At 45.6% G+C, this 16,880-nt stretch overlaps 1 protein-coding gene and 1 long non-coding RNA gene across 3 annotated transcripts in view; one reads left to right on the top strand and one right to left on the bottom strand.

Annotated features, from left to right (window-relative positions):
- The window catches only part of LOC307212073, a 198,262-nt gene that overhangs the window by 77,693 nt on the left and 103,689 nt on the right, over positions 1 to 16,880 (top strand). The window lies entirely within an intron of this gene.
- CLU (clusterin) overlaps positions 1 to 16,880 on the bottom strand; it is a 40,930-nt gene that overhangs the window by 2,795 nt on the left and 21,255 nt on the right. The window contains exons 4-8 of one of the 2 annotated variants that reach the window (XM_079968836.1): positions 10,891 to 11,058; positions 5,903 to 6,356; positions 3,947 to 4,060; positions 1,342 to 1,568; positions 169 to 356 (exon numbers count right to left, since the gene is read on the bottom strand). In XM_079968836.1, the coding sequence (XP_079824962.1) occupies positions 171 to 356; positions 1,342 to 1,568; positions 3,947 to 4,060; positions 5,903 to 6,356; positions 10,891 to 11,058 (1,149 nt within the window). In that variant the 3' untranslated portion in view covers positions 169 to 170. The remainder of the gene's footprint in view (positions 1 to 168; positions 357 to 1,341; positions 1,569 to 3,946; positions 4,061 to 5,902; positions 6,357 to 10,890; positions 11,059 to 16,880) is intronic. The other variant, XM_079968835.1, reaches the window with a different exon arrangement.

Here is a 16,880-nt window from a genome sequence, read left to right as displayed (position 1 = left end):
TGTTTGGGAAACCCTGGTCTACACGGATTGGCAGCCATGGCTGTCTGGGGTTTCAGGCAGAGTCTCTCCCCCAGTCCTACCTAGAAGTGCCACCGCATTTTGAACCTAGAACCTTTCCCCTGCAAAGCTGATGGCTCTAGCTACTGAGCCACACCACCCTCTGGACACACTTACACTTCGTTGGCCTTGAACTGGCGGATGGCCTGCTTGGTCACCAGGTCCATGAATCGGGGGTCTTTCACTTCCAGGTCCCCCGGCACCAACAGGGTCAGCGGCTCAGAGTCAAAGAGCTGGACGGTCACCTGTGTGTCCGACGGCTGGGCTGGGTCCTCAGGGTCAGAAGTTTTGGTCGCCACCTTGAAGAAGAGGGGGGAAAGCAGATCAATGGCTCTTAGCACATGCAAGCGATTCAGAAGGCAGTTCTTGCGGCACACTGGATTCTCCCAGCTGTGACCGGTGTTGCGTTCTGAAGGCAAAGGAAGGACTGGACGCCAATTAATACAATAGACAAGGGGCTTGACCAGCAAGACGCTGGGAGAAAGTGCCCATCCCACTCCCTGGCCCAGGTCGTTCTTATTAACAAAAGAACTTTTAAAAAGCGTTTGTAAGAACCAATCAGATTTCCCCTGAGCATTTCAGAAAATCCCCACGTGGGGACAAAGTCCGATCAGAGAAAGCTTCTTAACTACAAAGAACTATTTCCTATTTTGAGCATGCATACATGTTTAGGCTAAATAAAACAGGAACCCAGGAGGAATGCATTTAGCAAACCCCAGAGGTCATAAATCGGCAGTAAAAGGAAAGGCAGGCATTTTACCACCTATATGTGAACTCTGTTTCCTGACCCAAAAATCTACCTAAAGATTAACAAAAGCCACAACTTTTGGGTTGTGGAATGGATTACTTCCATGTTTCGGCGGTCGCGCATGTGCAGAAGCGCTAAATCTTGCTTTGCGTATGCACAGAAGCGCTGAATCACAACCCACGTGTGCGCAGACACGGGTTGCGAACGCTGTGGGTTGCGTACGTGCATCCTGCACGGATCCTATTCGCAACCCGAGCGTCCACTGTAAATTACAACAACAACAAACAACCACAACTAACAACAACAACAAAAAAAAAAACAACCATGGCCTAGCAAGGTTTTTGTGTTCGGACATAATGCCAAACCACTGTTAAACCATGGTCCGTAAGGCAACAAACTATGGTTTGCTGGTAGAAAACAAACCATGGTCAGTGTGCTTGGCTGCATCCACACATGCAAACAAACCATAGTTAGGCTGACCAAAGCATGGCAGAGCATTATGGGCCGACTAGGCACAGGGGCAAGGAGATACCCACCATGGTGACCTGCAGAACTTTGTCGCTATTCCGCGTGACGTTGGCCAGGCGGGACACCCAGCCAAACTGCTGGTTGAGCTGGTCCAGGAGACTCGTGGTGTTGAGCATCTCCTCCTGGAAAGCCTTGAGGATTTCGTCGTATCTCCGGGTAAAGCGCTCCGCCAGTCGAAGGGCGTCCTCAAAACGCTCTCTCAGCAGGGTCTGCTCCGGGTCTGTCTGGGAACAATCTGGAGGAGGTTTGGAGGCAGGGAAGCAAAGGTCGAGGGAATCAGAGAATCATAAAATTGTAGAGCACAGAATCTTTGATCAAAGATCATTCTGGAAAGCGATCGATCCAGAGCAAAACACCCCATCTTTTCCCCCCATATAATTTTTACTGATATTTTAAAATTACAGACATTCCTTGGGTTACAGATGCTTTAGATGCGTGTTTTCAGGTTACAGACGCGCCGAAACCTGGAAGTACCGGAATGGGTTACTTCTGGGTTTTGGCACTCGCGCATGCGCAGAATCACACCTTGCACATGCACAGAAGCACTGAATCGCTGCAGGTTGTGAACGCTGCGGGTTGCGAACGTGACTCCCGCAAGGATCACATTCGCAACCCGAGCATCCACTGTATAAGAAAAGAAAAAAATTACAGAAAGAAAATAGGAGAGAGAAAAAATATGCCAGGAAAAGAAGTATTATGCAGCCTCGTTATGCATGGAACAGGAGTACAGCAGAATATGTTTGAGAATATTCCAAATATTTGGAAAAGAAAAACACCGCAGTAATTACCAATACATTAGCTGGATCAAACAAAAATGTTCATCTTAATTCCCTTGCCCTCTTATCATGTGCACATCATATGAACAGAGAGACAATCAGAATAAAATATGATAAAATAAAAGAGCATGGGTTTATTGTGTCTCGTTGACTTTATTTTCATGAAACCCATACTTTAGCGCAAGCGGAAATGACCAATTGCCCACATGCCTCCTTATTTGTAAAGGATATGAAATCAAGCTGTACCGCAATAAATGTGTCTTTTTTTACTAGATACCCCCGCCCCCGGTGAAACAATAAGGAATTGTCAATGAAATATAATTTCCAAAAGCAATTGATCCAGAGCAAAACGCTCGGTCAGTAAAGCAGGAGATACTTTATCTTGGGGTCATGGATTTGAGCCCCACTTTGGGCAAAAGATTCCTGCATTTTAGGGGGTTGGACTAAACAACCCTCATTGTCCCTTCTAGCTTTTGTGATTTTATGATGGCATAGACCCTCCCCATCTTTGGCACCCAGAACTGGGCAATCCAGGCAGGAAGAACTAAGTGGCCCATCTCCTGCAAAATTACTCCAAACCCATTGCAGCTCCTGACCCCAAAATTCAGGCTCTGTAAGAAAACTGTAAGAAAACTCTGTAAGAAATCTGCTTCATTGGCTATGCAAAAGCCTTTGACTGTGTCGACCACAGTAAACTATGGCAAGTTCTTAAAGAAATGGGAGTGCCTGATCACCTCATCTGTCTCCTGAGAAATCTCTATGTGGGACAAGAAGCTACAGTTAGGACTGGATATGGAACAACTGATTGGTTCAAAATTGGAAAAGGAATACGGCAAGGCTGTATATTGTCTCCCTGCTTATTTAACTTATATGCAGAATTCATCATGCGAAAGGCTGGGCTGGATGAATCCCAAGCCGGAATTAAGATTGCCGGAAGAAATATCAACAACCTCAGATATGCAGATGACACAACCTTGATGGCAGAAAGTGAGGAGGAATTAAAGAACCTTTTAATGAGGGTGAAAGAGGAGAGCGCAAAATATGGTCTGAAGCTCAACATCAAAAAACGAAGATCATGGCCACTGGGCCCATCACCTCCTGGCAAATAGAAGGGGAAGAAATGGAGGCAGTGAGAGATTTTACTTTCTTGGGCTCCATGATCACTGCAGATGGTGACAGCAGTCACAAAATTAAAAGACGCCTGCTTCTTGGGAGAAAAGCAATGACAAACCTTGACAGCATCTTAAAAAGCAGAGACATTGCCAACAAAGGTCCGTATAGTTCAAGCTATGGTTTTCCCACTAGTGATGTATGGAAGTGAGAGCTGGACCATAAAGAAGGCTGATCGCCAAAGAATGGATGCTTTTGAATTATGATGCTGGAGGAGACTCTTGAGAGTCCCATGGACTGCAAGAAGATCCAACCTCTCCATTCTGAAGGAAATCAGCCCTAAGTGCTCACTGGAAGGACAGATCCTGAAGCTGAGGCTCCAATCATTTGGCCACCTCATGAGAAAAGAAGACTCCCTGGAAAAGACCCTGATGTTGGGAAAGATGGAGGGCACAAGGAGAAGGGGACGACAGAGGACGAGATGGTTGGACAATGTTGTCAAAGCTACCAGCATGAGTTTGACCAAACTGCGGGAGGCAGTAGGAGACAGCCTGGCGTGCTCTGGTCCAGGGGGTCACGAAGAGGAGGACAAGACTAAACGACTCAACAACAACAAGAAAACTGAAGGAGAGATGGACAACTTTTGCTCCATGCCAAAAAGGGAAAACTGCCCCCCCCCAAAGGGAAGTTGTTTTCATGAATCAAGAGGCAGCCTTGACCGACTCACCGACGTCCAAGATGGCCTGGCATTTCTCGCACCTCTCCTTCATCTTCAGGCAGCCGGCAGAATTGCGGCGGATCTCGCGGCACACCAGGCGGTCGTCCGCAGGACTGGGGGCCCCTGGCAGAGAAGGAGAGAGACGGTGACTCTAATGGCGGGGGCTTCTAGTCCCTCCCTGATGCACCTGAGACACAAACTGGCATCATCCATTAAAGCCAAGGGGAACGGCAAGTATCGTAATTCTTTCCTCCCCCCCCCCATTCTAATGGGAAAAGGGGGCTTGGGTGCTCAGCACCAGAGCAGCTGCCATGCAAGCAGAAGGGCCCAGGTTCAATCCCCGCTGGAGCTGGGCGTATCTCCTGCCTGATACCGGGTATAACTGCTACCAGTCTGTGCAGGCAATATTGAGCTACATGGACCCCATTGACATCACGATACTGGCAGTTTCATTTCCAGTTCCTTTCCGATGGATTCCTAGCATGGTGTTTGCCACACGCTGGGTCAACCTCCTCAAAAAACCATCCACTCCAACCTCAAGGTCTCGTTCCTGGTTCATCAGTTCAGACCCCATGAGTGCATGTGTGAAATTAAGATTTTTCCCCCCTCCGACATGCATCAGTTTACATTTGTCAACATCTAATAGCATTTCCTGTTTTGCCACCCATTCACTCCTTTTGCAGCTCTTGGCAACCCTTTTTGGTTCTAACCACCTCTAGATAATTTGCAAAAAAATCAAAAAGCACAGGTCCCAATTCTGATCTGGGCTGGGGACTACACATTCTTCTTCACTCCATTATCCCCAACAAAAAGGACTTTGGGGTGTGTGTGTTTTTTTTTTTGGGGGGGGGAGTGCTTTTTCCAATTCATTATGGATCATTTCCCAATACTCTCTTACCCTTTTACAAGTCCACCACATATGAAAGAACATTCCCTCTGCCTCTTTGCATCTGATTCAGTCTTATACATTTAAGCAAGCCTAGTAAAGGTAAAGGGACCCCTGACCATTAGGTCCAGTTGTGGCCGGCTCTGAGGTTGCGGCGCTCATCTCGCTTTATTGGCCAAGGGAGCCGGCGTACAGCTTCCGGGTCATGTGGCCAGCAGGCTAAGCCGCTTCTGGCGAACCAGAGCAGCACACGGAAACGCCGTTTACCTTCCCGCCAGAGTGGTACCTATTTATCTACTTGCACTTTGACGTGCTTTCGAACTGTTGGGTTGGCAGGAGCTGGGACTGAGCAACGGGAGCTCACCCCGTCGCGGGGATTCGAACCGCCAACCTTCTGATCGGCAAGTCCTAAGCTTTGTGGTTTAACCCACAGCGCCACCCGCGTTGCCTACTCGGAGTTAAATACCATCTGTAAATCATTTTCAAGTAGTTCTACCTCAGGGAATAACATGCTGTAAACTTCTAATCGCTTCTCCAAAGTTTTTCCCAGAGGTTAAATTAACAATTACACCCAGTATGTTTCCGAGCACAATTCAAAGTGTTGGTGCTGACCTTGAAAGCCCTAAACGGCCTCAGTCCTGTATACCTGAAGGAGCGTCTCCACCTCCATCATTCTGCCCGGACACCAGGGTCCAGCTCCGAGGCCCTTCTGGCGGTTCACTCCCTGCGAGAAGTGAGCTTACAGGGAACCAGGCATAGGGCCTTCTCGGTGGTGGCACCTGCCCTGTGGAATGTTCTCCCATCAGATGTCAAAGAGAACAACTACCAGACTTTTAGAAGACATCTGAAGGCTTTAGGGAAGCTTTTAATGTTTAACAGACCATTGTATTTTAATACTTTGGAAGCCGCCCAGAGTAGCTGGGGAAACCCAGCCAGGTGGGCGGGGTATAAATAAAGTATTATTGTTATTGTTATTATTAAAATCTATATTATGTCCTATATCGATTGCCCAGCAGGCAGGCAATTCTGGACTGGTGTCGGAGGCCAGACCTGCTCACCTGCCCGCCATCTCCACTCACCTGTCGGGAACCTCCCCAGGGAAAGGCCTGGCCGTCCTTCTGGCCACTGGCCGTAGGGCCCCTTCTGCACCCCGTCCATGAGCTGCTGGGTCATCTGGTGGAGCGACTGGAAGAGCTGGTGGAAGTCCTGGTGGGGTCGGTACTGGCCTGGGAAGGAGGGGAAGGGGGAGACGTCCCGGGCCAGGCGTGACCCCGGGAGACGGATGCTGCGGATGGGACCCCAGAACATGTCCCGGAAGCCACTGAAAGGCGACTGGAAGAAGGGGGCGAGGTGCCCGTAGGCCTGGGTGCTCTCTTGGAAGAGGTCGTCCACGCCGCCCTCAACCAGGCTGTAGCGTTCCTCCAAGTCGTCCAACCGCTGCCCTTGGTCTTCGTCCGCGTCCTTCAGGGAGTCGATGCGCTCCCCGTTGACCCAGATCGTGAAGGGCGAAGAGTGGTTGAGGAAGTCCTCCAGCTGGGGCAGTGAGAGCAGACAAAAAACCCTGAGCATCCTTTCAGCTTCTACACCTAAAAAGCCTGAAATGGCTCAGGACCGCCCCTCCCCAAATGAACCAACCCAGACCCCCCAATATCATCTTCTGAGGCCCTCCTTCGTGTGCCGCCTCCTCAATAGGTCCAGAGGGTGGCAACACGAGAGCGGGGCCTTCTCTGCAGTGGCTCCCCATCTGTAGAATGTTCTCCCCAGGGAAGTTCGCCTGGCACTTTCATTATACACCTTTAAAGGTAAAGGTAAAGGGACCCCTGACCATTAGGTCCAGTTGCGAACGACTCTGGGGTTGCGGCGCTCATCTCACTTTACCGGCCGAGGGAGCCGGCATACAGCTTCGGAGCATGTGGCCAGCATGACTAAGCCGCTTCTGGCGAATCAGAGCAGCGCACAGAAACGCTGTTTAGCTTCCCGCTGGAGTGGTACCTATTTATCTACTTGCACTTTGACATGCTTTTGAACTGCTAGGTTGGCAGGAGCAGGGACCGAGCAATGGGAGCTCACCCCGTCACAGGGATTCGAACTGCTGACCTTCTGATCGGCAAGTCCTAGGCTCTGTGGTTTAACCCACAGCGCCACCTGTGTCCCATAAAACAGCTTACAGCCATGAAAATAAGGTGGTTCCTAAAATCATTCCCCTCGAAAGGAACAGGTCAGGGTGGCAAAGAGGAGGGAGCCCCATGGAGAAGGCTGTCTCTCCCTGGGCCCCCCAGAGGCGGAGGAACTACCAAGAGGGGCCCCTCTGCACCCACGAGGGTCCATCCATCCTGAACAAGGGCAGCGAATGCACCACAGCCCCTGGCCATCAGCTCTAAGGAGGAACATCTTGCATTAGTTTAGAACAGGGCCTTTTCTGCAGTGGCTCCGTCTGTGGAATCCTCTCCCCAGGGACATTCGCCTGGCACCTTCATTATACACCTTTAGGCGCCAGGCAAAAACATTCTTTTTTAACCAGGCCTTTGGTTGATCTGATTGGCATCCTATGCCCTTTTAAAATGTGTTTATTTTATGGTGGGGTGTTATTGGGTTGTTGTCTTTATTCTGATTATATGTTGTGGTTTTATACCTTAATTTTATTCTGTGAACCACCCTGAGACCCCAGGTATAGAGTGGTATATTAATTAAATTGAATTAAATTAAATTAAATTAAATTAAAAACTAAACTAAAGTAAACTAAATTATTACATTACATTACATTACATTACATTAAAAATATAATAATAATAATACCACAAGATGGGGAAAGGGGTCCCTACGGTTAGGGAACTCAGTTCCCCATCAGCTAAATCTTGGAGGATAATCCAGCAGGAACGCCAAGTGATAGGGCAGCAGGGAGATGAAAATGGTGGGCTGTGTTTTGGACCAGTTAAAACTTCGTTACAGAGAGTCCTGGCAGTAGCTGCCCATAGCTGGTTTAGCAATGCCTAAGAACATGGGTAGGCAAACTAAGGCCTGGGGGCCAGATCCAGCCCAATCTCCTTCTAAATCTGGCCTACAGACGATCTGGGAATCAGTGTGTTTTTACATGAGTAGAATGTGTCCTTTTATTTCAAATGCATCTCTGGGTTATTTGTGGGGCATAGGAATTCATTCATAACCCTAACCCTCTGCTGAAAAAGTTTGCTGACCCTGCCTAAGAACCTATGAAGAGCCTGCTGGAACCTCTCGCTTTGCCTTTTTACCAGTTGCGGAAACCCTCTAGGAACGCAGAATTGCTCTCATGCGTGAATCCTGCTCGCCAGTTTCCCACAGGCCACTTGGCTTGATCCAGCAGCCTTTTCTGGTTCTCAAAGTGGCCAATCAGATGTCCCAAAGGGAAACCCCCAAGCAGGATTCGAACTCAAGAGCCCTCTCCCTCCTGGGTTTTCCAGCACCTGGGATTCAGAAGCATCGCTGCCTCTGAGTGCCATCCTGACTAGGAGCCACTCCTCCATGAATTTTCCTAACCCAGTTTAGTTCTCCTCTATACCTCCTGTGGCAATGAGTTCCATAGTTTAACTATGTTAAGAAGCCCTTTCTCTTCACTGCCCCGAATCTTCCAACTTTCAGCTTCACTCAATGTGCTAGGAGAGAGGAAGAAAAACTTTTCTCGATCCCCTTTCTCCACACTGCGCATAATTTCATGAACGTCTGGCATGACCCCTCGTACTCGCCTTTTCTTTAAATTAAAATGTTAGTGTAGGTTTATGCACGCAGAAGAAAGGGGACAAGAAAGGGCTGGTTTTGGTGTGCTGTTTAATTTGGCCGTGCCTCATCCTGCACCTGCAGCTAGTTAAGCATGTGAGAATGAGTCAGCAAGCATGTGAGAACGAGTCAGCACATTATACAGTATAAATGCTGATGTGGTTGTGGCAAGCTTCAGAACATCATCTATATGCTGCAAGGATCTACAACTGTGTGAAACTGCATTATACTGTCAGCAAAGCAAGTGACTCTTCCTAGAACGGTTTGGTGTTGCCATGTTCTTTCGGAACACTCTGCTGGCATTGCGATGGGCACTCTGCACATGCCCCGGCATAAAAAGTCCCCAATGTTGCAGCCTTTCCAGATAATGGATGGATGGCGGCTAACAGATCGAGATTGAATCCTGACAATACAGAAGTACTGTTTTGGGGGGACAGGGGACGGGCAGGTGTGGGGGACTCCCTGGTCCTGAATGGGGTAACTGTGTCCCTGAAGGACCAGGTGCGCAGCCTGGGAGTCATTCTGGACTCACAGCTGTCCATGGAGGTGCATGTCCATTCTGTGTCCAGGACAGCTGTTTATCAGCTACATCTGGTACGCAGGATGAGACCCTATCTGCCCACAGACTGTCTCGCCAGAGTGGTGCATGCTCTGGCTATCTCCCGCTTGGACTACGGCAGTGCGCTCTACGTGGGGCTACCTTTGAAGGTGACTCTGAAACTACAACTAATCCAGAATGCGGCAACTAGACTGGTGACTGGGAGCAGCCGCTGAGACCATATAACACCGGTCTTGAAAGACCTACACTGGCTCCCAGTACGTTTCCGAGCACAATTCAAAGGGTTGGTGCCGACCTTTAAAGCCGTAAACGGCCTCGGTCCAGTATATCTGAAAGAGCGTCTCCACCTCCATCGTTCAGCCTGGACACTGAGGTCCAGCTCCGAGGGCCTTCTGGCGGTTCCCTCACTGCGAGAGGCCAAGTTACAGGGAACCAGGCAGAGGGCCTTCTCGGTGGTGGCTGTTGGTTTCTGCTTTCTTCACTGTGCAGCGAAGTGCTTGTCACGAGGCAATGTTTACATTCCACAGTCAGCGTGCTGTTGGAGTTTCCCACGGGAAAGGGAGACTGGATGTGACGTACACTGGTTTCCTGTTCTTCACAGTTCTCTCGGTGCTTCCGAAGAGAGAGGAGTTGCCTCTCTGCTCTCACAGAGGCAAGATGCTTGTTTGTAAGCTCTCAGCTTTGAAGTGTAAATAAAGTAATGTAAAGTATGTGGCACGTACTCCTCATCCTTCCGCTGTGCTCGGGACTCTGCAAAAACAACAGTGGCACCCACCCTGTGGAACGCCCTCCCATCAGATGTCAAAGAGAAGAACAACTACCAGACTTTTAGAAGACATCTGAAGGCAGTCCTGTTTAGGGAAGCTTTTAATGTTTAATATCCTATTGGATATTAAACACAGGTGGTGCTGTGGATTAAAGCCTCAGCGCCTAGGGCTTGCCGATCGAAAGGTCGGCGGTTCGAATCCCTGCGGCGGGGTGCGCTCCCGCTGCTCGGTCCCAGCGCCTGCCAACCTAGCAGTTCGAAAGCACCTCCGGGTGCAAGTAGATAAATAGGGACCGCTTACCAGCGGGAAGGTAAACGGCGTTTCCGTGTGCGGCTCTGGCTCTGGCTCTGGCTCTGGCCAGAGCAGCGATGTCACGCTGGCCACGTGACCCGGAAGTGTCTCCGGACAGCGCTGGCCCTCGGCCTCTTAAGTGAGATGGGCGCACAACCCCAGAGTCTGTCAAGACTGGCCCGTACGGGCAGGGGTACCTTTACCTTTACCTTTTATCCTGTTGGAAGCTGCCCAGAGTGGCTGGGGAAACCCAGCCAGATGGGTGGGGTATAAATATATTATTATTATTATTATTATTATTATTATTATTATTATGGAGCTGCTCCATCCCCGTGAGATCATTCTGGGTGCCCTTTTCCGAACCTTTTCCAACTCTTCAATATTCTTTGGGGGCAAGGCGACCAGGACCTCCAGCCCTAGGCTGCTTCTCCCCTTCAAAACCCAAAACAGTTTGCAGAGTCCGGATACCTTAAGGACTTTCTTCCCTATGCCCACTCCTGGGGACCCCATTCATCCCCTGAGGTCCTGATCCCTGGCCCATGGTGCAACAAGGGAGGACGAGGAACAGAGCCTTCTCTGGCTGACTTGCCATGCCCGCCCCTGAGTGCCCCGCCTGGCCCCATCCAGATATTTCTTTCCGCTTCAGATGTTGCCCCGGTTCTCCAGGTGGGTTCCTGGGGTACCCAGCTGACATGCTCACCTGCCTGCCGACCAGACCGGCCCCGCTGTGGCACGTCCGTGTGTAGAATCTCATGCAGGTCTGCTTCAAGCAGGGCTTGCATTCTTCCCAGAGGGCCAACATGGTCTCATTGCAGACCTCCTTCTCGCTCAGCTGTTTCTCAGTCTCCTGGGCAAGGAGGAGAGCTTCCTACAATAAATAATAATAATAATAATAATAATAATAATAATAATAATAATAATAATTTATATCCCGCCCTCCCCAGCCGAAGCCAGGCTCAGGGCAGCTAACAACAATAAAACAGTACAAAAGTACAACACAACACAACACTCTAAAATCATTCATTATAAAATTAATTCAAAAGCCAAACGGGGCTGCTAAGTTCTTTGCAAGAGGGCAAGACAAGTCATAAATGTTGTTGTTTTTTTTAAAAATATTTTTTTAAAAAATTAATTTTATTAGTATTTTCCAAACAACAACAACCCGAAAGATATCAAAAAGTAACAATACACAACGCACAAAAATCAACATTCAAAAACTAAAAACAAACAAACAAATCCATATCTTACAACTTAATATTATAAACACTAAAACAACAACAACAAGACATTGACTTCCACCCAGCCCACAGCACCTCCTTTATCTCTCCTTGTGTCTTCCTGTTTTCTTTATCATCTCTATCCTAACATCTAGATATAAATCCTTCTTAACTTAACTTAATAATTTTTATTAAGTTTCTTACAGATATAACACACATCACAACAAAAGAAAAACAGGAAGAAAAAGAAAAAAAGACAAGATCGCAAATATAAACAAAACAGAGAGTAAAAACAGGGTACCGGTAAATACCTAAACAACCTAAACAACACAAATTGAGTAATTATTTAGACTTCTAACCTCATAAACATATTTTGGGCTTCCTCTGAGCCCTCCCATCTGAATTTCCTTATAATTAAAATGTAGCAGTTTTCTGATATCATTTTCTTTTAAAAAAACACAATGTTCCAATTAAAATAAAATTTCTTAACTTTCTTAAAGTTCAAAATCTTATTTATTTAATTGAGTCTTAATTTAATCCTAGGCCTATTTGGGTACTTTCAAGTAATTTCTAATTTTTAATAGCACAGTATTTATTCAAATAGTCCTTAAATTTCTTCCACTCTTCTTAGTATTCCTCTTCGTTTTGGTCGCGGATTCTTCCAGTAAGGTATATAACGTTATATAGGCCTCCTTCCAGGAGTTAGGTATCCTTCCTCCTTGTAGAGTGTTATTCATTACGTCACCAAGGACCGGAGCCAGATGTTCTTCTAAGACTTTATAGTATTTTTGTGACAGGCCATCCGGTCCTGGTGCTTTCCCTGGCTTCATTTTTTTAATTGCTTCTTTAACCTCATCTGCTGTTATTAATTTATTTAAATATATTTTTTCTTCATCCGTCAGCTGTTCTCCTCTGTTCCTCTCCAGATAGTTTTCTATTTCTACTAGTTCTTCATCTTCCTTTTTATAGAGATTTTCGTAAAATTGTAGAAATTTTTCCTCTATTTTACCGGGGTCTTCTAATATCTGCTCTTCTATTTTAATTTTATTAATCACATTCTGGTTTTTCCTTTTTCTTAGTTGCCACGCCAGTAGACGCCCCGTTTTGTTTGCAGATTCAAAATATTTTTGCTTCATTGATTTAATTCTCCATTCTACTTCCTGGCTTATTAGTATCGAATACTCTGTCTGCAGCACTTTTGCAATTTGTTTAGTCCTCTCATCCCTTGGGTCTACTGTTAGTTTTTTCTCACAATCTCTTAATTGTTTAAGTATTTCATCTTTCTTTGATTCTCTCACTTTCCTTCTATAGTTGTTCTGTTGGATTAAAAATCCTCTTAACACCGCCTTACTCGCATCCCAAACTATATCAATTTTTGTTTCTTTATTCAGATTTATATCAAAATATTCTTTCAGAGTGTTTTTAGCCTTTTCGACTATTTCATCAATTTCAAATAGGTATTCATTCATTCTCCATCTATATGGGCCCAATGATTTACCTTTTATTTCCAGCACAATTGGGTTGTGATCAGAGATGGTTCTAGGTTGTATTTCACATTTCATTGTTCTTATCGATAGTTCTCTTGAAACCCATATCTGATCAATTCTACCCCAACTCTGATGGGGTTCTGAGAAATGCATGAATTGTTTCACTCTTGGATTTTTATATCTCCAAATGTCAATTAGATCTAAGTTTACTTGGAGATTATCAAAAGCTTTTGGGAGTTTCCCTTGATTCCCTTTCCTCTTTTTCTCATTTCTATCTAACTCTGGTGAGGGGACTCCATTCAAATCTCCAAGCAGGATTAGTTTATGATTTTCTAGTTCTAATAGCATTTGTTCCAATTTTTGAAAAAATTCCGCTTTGTTTGTATTGGGTGCATACACAGTCACTACGTTACGTTTTTCCCCTTGGTAGTTAATTTGGACCCCCAAAATTCTTCCCTCGGTATCTTTACTAATTAATATTGGGTCCCATTTTTCTTTCACGTAGATCACCAGCCCTCTCTTTTTATTTACGTCTGAATTAATGAATTCTACTCCTAACCTTTTGTTTATCAATATATGTTTGTGTTTTTTGGCTACGTGTGTCTCTTGCCAGCAAATCACATCATAGTTTTTATTCCTCACAACTTTCTCTATTTTATTCCTTTTTGATTTTTCATTCAAACCGTTTACATTCCAAGTCATAACATTCAATGGCATTATTTACACAAAGGTCTATTTAATCCGTCAAAGTTTTCAAATTTATGTTTTGGGACTTCCGTTCCCAGAGTAGTTTTCCTCTTCCTCCTCCTCACTTCCCACCACTCCCTCCTCCTTTCCTATTTCTTCTTCTTCCGCTTCGTTTCCTTCCTGTCTCTCCTGTCTCTCCTTCCTCTCCCTCTTTCTTCTTTTTTCCTCTCTTGTTCCCTCTCTATCTCTTATCCTGTCCTCTACCTTGCCAAGCTCTTTCTCATACCTTCTCAAAAAATTTTCCACCTCCTGGGTATCTTTCAGTTTAAATCTTTTGTCTTTGAAGAAAAAGGCAATCCCCTCCGGGAATTCCCATCTGTATTGTATATTATTTCTCCTCAAAACCCCGGCTATCTGTCTGTATCCTTCCCTTTTACGCAGAAGCCTAACTGGTATTTCTTTAAGTACAATAATTGGTCTATCATCAATTATCAATTTTTTGTGATAGCTAGTTTTTAATATTAGGTTCTTCATCTCGATTGAGTTTAGAATTACCAGACAGTCCCCAAGGGGTTTTTTTGACCTGTGTTGCTGGGTTCTTGTTTTTACTCTAAAAGCATTCTCCATTGTGCCCGCCACCTCTTCCTCTTCCAGTTCTAGCCATTTAGCTAACTCCTTAGTCATCTTTTCTTTTATGTTCTCTTTGGTTTCCTCCCCTATTCCTCTAAATTTAAGATGAAGTTGTTTCTGTCGCATTTCTGTCATCGCTAAATTATCCCATATTTGTTCCTGTGTTTTGTTCATTTCTCTCATTTCTTCCTTTATCCTTTCTGTTTCTTTTTTCTGTTCTCTCATCTCTTTTTGAATTTTTTTGTTAGTTTCCTCACATATTTTTGATTTAACAGATAAATCTTGAATTTTAGCGGAGAGTTCTCCTACTGCTCCTTCTATCTTCCTATCTATTAATTCCTGTATTTCTCCCAATTTTTTTTCCATATGAGTTTCATTTTGTTTAAACTCCTCCTTAATTTTCAGCCATAGAATATCTAGATCTTTGATCTCTTCTTGTCGGGATAACTTTCTTTCACTTGGGGTCCCCCCCGCTTTTTTCCCATCTTTTCCCCACATTGTGTCCCAGTTTTCACGTGTTTTCTTTTATACAAGTTCTCTCCCTTGGAGGGCTCACAATCTTTTCTCTTTCTTGTGTGGATTTTAACCTCTGTCCCCTCCAAGAGTATATAGGGGGTTATAAAACTATAGGATATCCTGTTCCCTTATCTAAACTAAATCTACCAGGGCAGATTTTAAGGATAGATTATTGCATTTTCAACTTTATCTATTAATCCTTTCTTAACTCAGAGGATAAATGAATGTGGCGCGAAGCCAGAGAGGGGTAAAGGGATATGTCGAAATTAGGTGTTCCCCCAGGGACGTTGAGGGGGTAAACACACCCGTAAATGGGGTTTAACCCACCGTTGAGTATATTCTAATATAGTGAGATATGACCCCTTAAAAGAAGGGTTCACATCTATGCCAAGTGCTTAACTGTATTGGATCAGATCAGGCACGTGGAGGATGTCTCTAGAGAAAATAAAAATATTACTAAAGTTATTTCACACAGATTATTTTAAGTTGTCCACAATTAATCTCAGTATCTTCAAAATCTCCAATATCTCCACAGTCTTCAAACACTTCAGCCACTTGATGGCCTAATCCAACGTTAATAAGATGGGTATGGTTTAGGCAAAGAGTTCAGAATTGTTGTGAAAATGTCCAACACAGTCAATAAAGGTAGGTAACAAAGTTTGTTGTATATTAAGATTCCACTCTATATTAATTCAACCACCGCTCCTCCTGTGTCCTGGAGTGGTTTCCAGTGCTCAAACCCAGTTCAAATTCACATTCTTTCTCCCCCCCCCCCCCCCGAGTTGTAATAAAGTCTATTAATTCAGTTATTATACCTCAAAGAAGGAGGCTGATGTCGTGCAGGTTAGTGGTGTCGGGGGAGGAAGAGAGAGGGAGAGAGGGAGAGGGAGGGGGAGGGATAGTATGTGGGGTAGTGGGAGGGGTAAAGCACTCCTTAAAGTAACATTATAGTATCGCCCCCCCCCCACTGTACTTAGCTCACAGTGCTTTATTCAATATATCCATGTTCAACTCCAAAAGGCGTTCCAAAGAGTTTTCAACAGAATGCTCCCAATAACGTTCGTGTTGGAAATCCACCTCTGTCTCTTTGTCTTTTCGTTTTTCTTTTTCTCTCTCACCGCCGCTTTCTCTTTGCTGCACCGTTTTCTCTACTTCTCCCTTCAGCGCCGCTTTTAATGCAGTCCCAACCGCAGAACTCAATTGTAATTGTAATTCAACTATAGTTTGCAACAGTATCTATGTCTTTCCACGGAGGGAACAGGGCACACGGCAGAGGATAATTCAACCAGGCATCTTCCTCACTGATTTGTAGCTAATAATTCGTTACTTTATAGTTATTAATTGATAACTTGTTGACCGGAGTGGAGAATACCCCGTCGTTCTGAACTCACTCAGTTAGGCTGCAGAGAAAGAAACCGAAGCGGCTACTTCCTTCTTTACGTCTGAGATTCTGTAGCCCGCGCCATTTTCTGCTCTCAACCGGATGGATTCCTTGCCAAAATCTTTAAACATCCACGGCTCCCCTCGCTTAAACTCCAATTTTTATAAATATTTTAACTCACGACACGTAGGGGGGTCCGTTTTATCTTGTGGAGGTTCGTCGCTCTTTTTTCGGCAGAAGCTAGAGGCATCGCAACACGGAGTCGGTGTATTCCCTTTTTGCGCTCGCGGCTCCGTCCCGAGTCTTCCCCACAAAAAAGAGAGAAAACCCAGTAGACAGCCAAACCGCTCCCACGCTGCCGGGAACCCTATCACCCAGGGGTCTCCCCCCTGGGATTTTTGCGGGGCACAGTGCCTATGCGGCTCCCCCAAGCCTCCGTGTTGCCCAGAAAACCCTTGCAGGGGCTCTCTGCGCTTCTTCACCGACAGCGACCAAAACCGGAAGTCAGCCAGCTCCATATATTCCATCATTTTCATCTGCCATTCTTCCACAGTTGGTACTTCTTGTGTTTTCCATTTCTTGGCTATTAAAATTTGAGCAGCAGTTGTGGCATACAAAAATAACTTTACATCTTTCTTGGGCAGTTCAGAACCTATTATTCCAAGGAGAAAGGCCTCTGGTTTTTTTATAAATGTATATTTCAACATTTTTAAAAAATTCATTATAAATCTTTTCCTAGAAGTCTCTCAACTTGGAACATGTCCACCACATT

Source organism: Podarcis cretensis, assembly GCF_951804945.1.
Source record: "Podarcis cretensis genome assembly, chromosome: 3".
Taxonomy (NCBI): Eukaryota; Metazoa; Chordata; class Lepidosauria; order Squamata; family Lacertidae; genus Podarcis; species Podarcis cretensis.
The sequence above is the reverse complement of the archived record's forward strand: the minus strand, read 5'-3'. Positions and strand labels throughout refer to the sequence as shown.